The sequence below is a fragment of the Vicia villosa genome, unplaced genomic scaffold, assembly GCF_029867415.1.
Source record: "Vicia villosa cultivar HV-30 ecotype Madison, WI unplaced genomic scaffold, Vvil1.0 ctg.001315F_1_1, whole genome shotgun sequence".
Classification (NCBI taxonomy): domain Eukaryota; kingdom Viridiplantae; phylum Streptophyta; class Magnoliopsida; order Fabales; family Fabaceae; genus Vicia; species Vicia villosa.
This window is the reverse complement of record NW_026705571.1, coordinates 191,624-199,253: the sequence shown is the minus strand read 5'-3', so window position 1 is coordinate 199,253 and position 7,630 is coordinate 191,624. Positions and strand designations below refer to the sequence as shown.

The window sequence follows — 7,630 nt, the reverse complement described above, 5'->3', positions numbered from 1 at the left end:
AGAATCAATTCATAGACCCTCAGCAAACAACCAGTTTACGATCTAATCACTTAATACTATCCGTGATATACTTCTACCTAAGACTCACCTAGGTATGAGGCCCCCGTCAAATCCCTTCAATCACAACCAATGATAACATCAACTAAGAAACTGAAGACACACTTCAAGAAAAACAACTTGATCTTGCTTAACAGCTTTGATCAAGAAACAAATCTCTCAACTCTTACCTACAGGATTCGAGTGAGGACAATACTTCTCTTACCTACAGGTTTTGAGAAGGACATGGCAGCCATCCCACAACTCGGGTGATCTACCTTAACAAACCCTAATATTTACATCTTTTTAATACTCGACTTGCTTAATAAACTAGGTTACAAAGCTTCCTATTTATAACTTATTCCCAACTGGACTTGGGCCTTCAATCACAGCCTTATTTGCTGTTACAAATCAGCAGAAAACTTCTGCTAAAAGAAAGATCTTTAATCATAAGTTTCCTAAATTTTCTCCATAATTAGAAACTACATAATCGTTAATATTCTGACTTTATTCTCTTGACCTTTAAATCTGCGCAACATATGATTGCATAATATTCCATAGAATATTCTGCATCTATTGATTACATCTAGAATCTTCATCTTTCAGCTTAGCAGGCACGATGTCATGAGTTTCTGCATCTGACATCTCATAAGACATGTTGTCACAAAACATGTCTCAACATTCCATAGAACATCTTATTGTTGTACCTGTTTTGTACATATTTATATTTGCAAGTTCTACACAACCTGTTACATATTGCTTCTACTATTTTTTTAGCCAAACATAAATCAAATCACATAATTCAGAGCATTAACAATCTCCCCCTTTGGCTTATTTTGGCTAAAAACTACACATAATTATAATTTACAGCAAAACAAAAAAAGGTTAAGACGACCAGGTCTTTCACATCTTTGACAGAGACTTCAGAAATCCTTCAAGTCTTCATAACATCTTCAATCTACGCTGTCTTCAAATATTCCTTTGTTTCTTTTGACAGTAGTGGACTTCAGAATACATTCGGACATCTCTCCCCCTTTTTAGCCATAATATGACAAAGAGAATATCGATATCATAACATCCAGATGGACATCACCATCAACTCTCTCTGTGAAGTACACACATTGTGGTGTACATGAGGAAGAAGATATGGGAGGAGTCCCTCACTTCTTGTAACTCAGAACACAAATCACAATTGTGTTCATAACTCAGATCACAAATCACAACTACAACAGTTCCTAAAATAGGCATGACAATGCATATGATAGAACGCTTTTTGAAGACATCCCACATGAACACATGACAGAAAAGAATTGCATCCCCAACCCTTGTTTCTCTTTTTCTGGCCAAAGTTTGGCATAGCAACCCATCACAATACCAAACCCATACACAACTTATTTGGTCACAAACGAAAGACATACTGAAGGAAACTGATATATGCGATATGTTGTGATACCATTATATAGCCATTTGAATCCATGGCAATTAACGACGGTCTTTGGTCTTGTTCAATGATCAAACGCGTTATTAGGAAATATTTCCAAAAGCAATTAATCTTTCCAAAGCGGTTTTTGACTGTTTCTTCTGGAAAGAGTTATCTTTAAAACCAACGCATGCATAGTCATCAATTAAACTTTACACCGTCCACTAATGTGTATAGATAATATTAATGAAAATTCCCTTGTTTAGCTCAGTAGAAACTATTTCCTTAAACATGTCATGACATCCTGTCAGACATTGCCACCTTTTCACTACTCAAACACACAGACCAAGCCTCTTCAACTAACCTTGAGAAAACATCCTACCAACCCAATTAATGACCTTGCAATCACTCTAATAACTCCCCCTGTCATAGACACAGTAATCATGTTGTTCAAACACAATTCAGCACACAATACAATTCACATGTATCTCCTCACAAGCTACAAAAACTTCACACCTAGGTAACATACTCATATACTTGGGAACACAATACTGAACCAGAATCTGTTACTCAGTTACTTATCACCTAGCTACACCTTGTAGCAAGATGTCCAGTTCTCTGACAATCTCATAAGAAGAAAACATATCTTAACTTATCATAATCACTTGAGCACACACTTACTTCTCTTAGGAGAATATTTATAACTCCAACCATAATGTATACTTCTCAAAATTCCCACTAAGTGGTCTGAAAATAACTCCAAAATTCTTCTTAGAGTATAGAGAGGCACTATTTAGTCTTCTGTATGAATTAACCAGTAATGCTGAGCCTTGCAAACTGAGATGCTACCAAAATTAATAAGGTTGATGTTCCAACATCATGTGTGACATCCATTGTACGGTTGTAGAGCTTATAACTGCTCCTTGAGCAATATCCATATCTTTTTAACTCGCCACACCCCTCTTTGTTCCTCAGTTGTTGGACAGCATACATAACTACACTACCATAATCATTCACATCCCCAATTACACATAGACAGATGCTCCCCCTTACTTTCATTATTGATAGAACAGTCAGTAGTAGATTAAAACAGCTTCATCATACAAGCAACATCTACTGATATTATATCTATTCAATAAACTCCCCCTCAAATATATAGCATATCCACACACTGATAAGCCTCTCATTAGTTGAAAGCGCATATTCCTTTTTCTCATTTTAAATTGAATTTGAACTTCTTTAACATTTTTAATTTTTTATTAAAACTGTCTTTACAAATTGAACCAATCATTATTGTGGTTCAATTGAGTTGATCAGCCATGAACAACTAACTACATGATTCCATGGTTCCTTGATCTATTATTTTGTTATCATAATAATAGATCAAACTTTACCAATTGTGACCAAAATAAATAAATAACTAATGCTTTTTCAATCAGATGGATCAGATTCAGATGTGAGTGATTTTTAAGAAGCAAGATGGAAAAAGAAATTCACATTAGCAGGTAATATCTTATATACACACCTCATAAATAACCCCCCATAAACCTCAGTAATAAGGGAAATATAAAGTAGGAAAGTGGAGATACACAATTTCCTTGCATCATAGGCTTCACAACATATCCCAAATCCAATTCTACAGTCAGTACAGATTCAAATCTACCTAAATTGTTCACATTTACATCCAAGAGAGAAGGAAAAGCACAACTGAAATACAAAAGTTGACATTGCTTTTCCATATTGCTGCTAAGAATGAGCTTGAGCATGCTCAGGTTTGTGGCTGTACTCATAATCAAGATGAACAAAAGCACGCTCGATCTCAGGCAAGAGTTCAAGCTTCTCTTGCAATGATTCACCTATATCGTGAGCCTCTTGCAAAGGCATGCCTGCTGGTAGGACGATATCAACCTCGACAAAATAGTGAGACCCGAATGTGTAAGCCCGAACGGTGTCAATGTGCCTTACAGCCTTGTGGTGGTTCCAGCAAAGGTATGTAAGTTTCTGAAGATACTCTGGTGCAGCTGATCTTCCAACCAGGGAGTTCACGTTTTCCAACACCGTCATTGACCATGTGCGAATTGTGTATATAGCCAGCTGCAGTAGAAGAATTATACATAAGTAAAACACATGGACGTCAATAAGAACTACAACAAAAACAACCAAGCCTTATCCCATCCCATTAAGTGGAGTTAGCTACATGGATCAACTTCTGCCATCATTGATGGGCCACCATGAATAAATTTTGAGCATACCGATACGAAAAGTATTTATTTACTTACAATGATAGCACCGACGGGATCCATCCAATCATCAAAATAATTGGCCAAAAGTGCAGCAATGAGGCCAATCAGATTAGTAATCACATCAAAAAAGTGATCCTGAGCATAAGCCTTAACAATCTCATTAGTAAAAGAGCGGCAATAAACCATCAGCATGAATTTCACCAAAGTGACTGCAAGCATAATACCCACAACCCAGCACTCTTGATCCCTGGTCAAGTTGAAGGTATTATCCTGAAAATGTCATTAAGACAAGCATTAGACTCGGTTACCTAGAAATTAATTAGATCCAACAAATCAAATGAAAAACCATTTATTTAAGTTTTAATTGTTGATGCCTGAACTTCGCGTCGAGAAATGCAACAAAATCAACTTACAGAGTATATTAATGTGCGGACGGACTCCAAAATTATTTGCAGTCCCAGTGTTGCCATGACAGAGGCAAAAACGAGAATTCCCTGCACGCAATTTTGAACTTTAAATTTCAGCACCAAGATTACAACCACTGGCAAGAATACATGATTCAGAATCTTCAAACAGAATATGTAAAGGAGGACTGACCAATGGTTGCATCCGCTTCTTGCCAATAGGGTACTGATATGGATTCGGTGTTTGCATGGAAAATGCAGTGAACCATAAGATGAATCCAGAAAGGAGATCCAGCAGAGAGTCTAGAGTGGATGCAATGATGGCTAGGGAACCACTTCTGATTGATGCGTAAACTTTGGCAGTAAAAAGAACCATGTTTGCTATGTTCGATATTCTGATGGCAAACGTCTCGCTCCTAGCTAACTTGTCTCTCTCCTCCTGCAAACGCAAAAACATTGAATATTTAGCCAAGGCATTTGACTATACAGAATCTGCTTGAGTTGACTTATTTGAACCTATCTACCATTAAAGAGAAAATGAAATAGAAACCTTTGACATTCCGGGAATAAAACCACGCTCTGCTAAGGCATCCATTTCAGTAAAGCCCTCTAGCACTTCAACCTGTTGCTGATAATACTCAGCAATATTATCTTCTTGACCTAAAGAAATACAAAACCAAAAAGAAAGAAAAAATTACGAAAAAGCTTCACAAATCAGAAAACATACAAAGAAGTCACGGAACAACTGGAAAGGTGCTGCAAACTTCCAAAGCAACACACAAACAACTCCATTTCAATGAATGAAGCAAAAGTCTAGACACATACATTCAACCAAAATGAAAATCTAATGTACCAAATTTGCAACTTTTTCCATTTAAATCACGGAACGTCAAATTGGAGAAAAAACGAACCCATATATTTTTGATAACTACTAATCAATAATCACTCAAAAAACAAATATTAGTTCATATATAGTGAGAAAGTTATGGCTATGGCCTCTAAAAGAGCATGCATAAGCTCCCTTGACTTAAAATCCAACTTCCAATAAATCAAAAACACAGAGAAACTGGAACATATGAAACTAAGATACAAAATCATCAACCGAAAAGACAAAACTCTCAACAACAACAACAAAAAGAAAAAAAAAGCACCTTACTAAAGCTGGCTGAAGAAAGAAACTACAAAACATATCATACTACTCACCATAAATTACATCCATTGATAGCATCTTTCAGAAAACTGAAACAAGTTTTACACTTATTGCAAAGAGAAACACAAAAGATTTTACATATATAAAGAGCCAACAGAACAAACTGAATATAAATTGCAGCATCATATTCCTCATAATCAACCACAACCACTGATACAAAACAAATGGCAGATTCCCATTCCAAAACAAAAATGATTCTCAACTAAAAAAAGTAGATTCCAAAAAGAATTAATTAAATAGTTAAAAGTAAAAACAAAACAGAAGGAATCAGTTCACACCTATAAATATATTCAACTTTGATCCCTAAAATCATGAAAATGTATCAACCTAGTCACAACAACAACCAAGCCTTACCACGATATTGAACCCTAAACCAGCCGTTTACACTCTTTTAACTCAACTAACACATATCAGATGAACTATCCAAACTATTAATCGAATTATAATGAGTTTTAAGTTTGTAATGTCGAATAAATTTGAAAATAATGATAATCTATCAACCTAGTCAAAATAACAACAATAACTGAGCCTTATCACGAGATTGAACCCTAGAGGAGCAGCTTGCCCTCATTTAACTCAACTAACACGTACCAAATGAACTACCCAAATATTAATCAAATTATAATGAGTTTTAAGTTCGTAATGCCCAATAAATTTGAGCTTAAGTGTATAATATCATAGAAAAATTTGACAATCAAGGTTTTAAAAAAGAGTTCGGATCAAGAAAACTGCCACGACAAAACGGTATCAGCAAACCATTATTCACCGTTTTTTATCTAAATAACTAATTATGGTTAATTTCACACCGTGACAACCGTAATCAGTGTCGCAACACATGTACCGACCGACATCGCGAAAGCCTAGTTCCGCGACGACCGCAATCAGTGTCGCAACACCTGTAACGACCGATATCGCGAAAGTCTAGTTAATTCACACCACAACTACCACAATCAGTGCCGCAACACCTGTACCGACCGATATCACAAAAGTTTAGTTAATTCACACCGCGACGACAACAATCAGCACCGACAGTTATTTAAAACTTTGCTGATAACAACATATCTAAAAAAACGGATTTCGCAATTCCACATTGATATCATAAAATATTTTAGAGAATCTAGCGTAACTAATTTAACATTATATATAGTATATAGTATATAACAAATAAGTACTATTTTAATTACTAATCAATTTAGAGCTAAGATAAGAAACTAAGAATAAGACAGTTTAATAAAATAAAATAAAATAAAATAAAACAGAAAACTAGTTAAAATTAAAAATGCTAAAAAATAAAGTGAATGAAAATTACCAAGAACACCATAACAGTCATGGATACCACGCGAGGGTTTCGGCGTCTTTTCAGTATGTTCTGAAGAGAACTGAAACGACTCGAAGTTCAACCGCCATGACCGGTCACTGTTATCGGAAAGTGAAAGAAGAGAAAGCTCTTCCTCGTTCTTAAGTTCCACCGTCTCCGCCATTTTTTCGGTCATTCGAAAAACGGCGTCGTTTTTAGTTGAGTGCAGGAGGAAAAAATGGTGGTAGCTATTTTTAATTTCTTTCTTTCTATATATTTTGGGTTTTCTTTTTTTGAACGGTAAAGTGGGGTGGGTGTGAAGATATTGGAATGAGGGGGGTTTGAAAGAGCGTGGGGAGAACGTGAGAGTTTTATTGGTGCGTGTTGGGTGAAGAGGGAAAAGCGCGTGAGGGGAGGGTGAGTGTGATTTGCATGATATTTTTTGTGTGAGGGGAAGAGTGTTGTGTTGAAGATGTGGCTGGGTAGATTGAAGCCACATGAATGTGAACCGGTGGGTGGGACCTTGGTTCATTAAAACCCGGTTTAGGAACTTGGTTGTTCAAATCTAAGTTATTGAATGTTGTCTTATATCTAAGACTAATTTTGTGACTGATTTAGTAATGGAAAAATTTATTGTTAATAATGTTTTCTAAGTTTTAGTTGTTGTTCTTTATCTTTTATCTCAAATTTTAAAAATTCAAAATTTTTAAAATGTCTTTGGGTCCTTAGTCACATGTTTTTCTCAACTGCACCATTAATATTTTACTACTATAAATGTTTATTTTAAGTCCACCATATTTTTTGTCCTTTCTTCTATGATTTGTTTTAATATATTATTGAGATTGATATATTATTATATCATATTAAATATAATTTAATATAATAATATCAAATATAATTAAAATTGTGTAAGTCTAAGCCCAATGAGAGTTGTGATCGTACCTGATCAGATGGATCTTCAAGGCCTGCAAGGAACTGGGTCTTCTGTGAACTGGGGGGTGTACCTGCAAAGTACTCTGA

General features: G+C 35.5%; 1 protein-coding gene across 2 annotated transcripts; it reads right to left on the bottom strand.

The window, feature by feature from the left end:
* Positions 1–2,936: 2,936 nt before the first annotated feature.
* On the bottom strand, positions 2,937–6,935 carry LOC131634550 (metal tolerance protein 11). Of its 2 annotated transcripts, none has more exons than XM_058905220.1 (6): positions 6,623–6,935; positions 4,654–4,763; positions 4,297–4,542; positions 4,113–4,193; positions 3,736–3,969; positions 2,937–3,550 (listed from the first exon to the last, which is right to left on the bottom strand). In XM_058905220.1, the coding sequence occupies exons 1-6, from the start codon at positions 6,804–6,806 to the stop codon at positions 3,203–3,205; spliced, it is 1,203 nt and encodes a 400-aa protein (XP_058761203.1). In that variant the 5' UTR covers positions 6,807–6,935; the 3' UTR covers positions 2,937–3,202. The 2 variants fall into 2 exon arrangements, with proteins under 2 accessions (XP_058761203.1, XP_058761204.1); XM_058905221.1 differs by lacking the exon at positions 6,623–6,935 and adding an exon at positions 5,307–6,380.
* Between the last annotated feature and the right edge of the window lie 695 nt (positions 6,936–7,630).

Excerpts from the sequence above, each read along its gene's own strand:
- LOC131634550 (XM_058905220.1), bottom strand. The coding sequence starts at position 6,806 with ATGACCGAAAAAATGGCGGAGACGGTGGAACTTAAGAACGAGGAAGAG. Across the intron at positions 4,194-4,296 it reads AGAAGCGGATGCAACCATTG|GGAATTCTCGTTTTTGCCTC; the intron begins GTCAGTCCTCCT and ends AATTGCGTGCAG. Across the intron at positions 3,551-3,735 it reads ATCCCGTCGGTGCTATCATT|CTGGCTATATACACAATTCG; the intron begins GTAAGTAAATAA and ends CTTCTACTGCAG.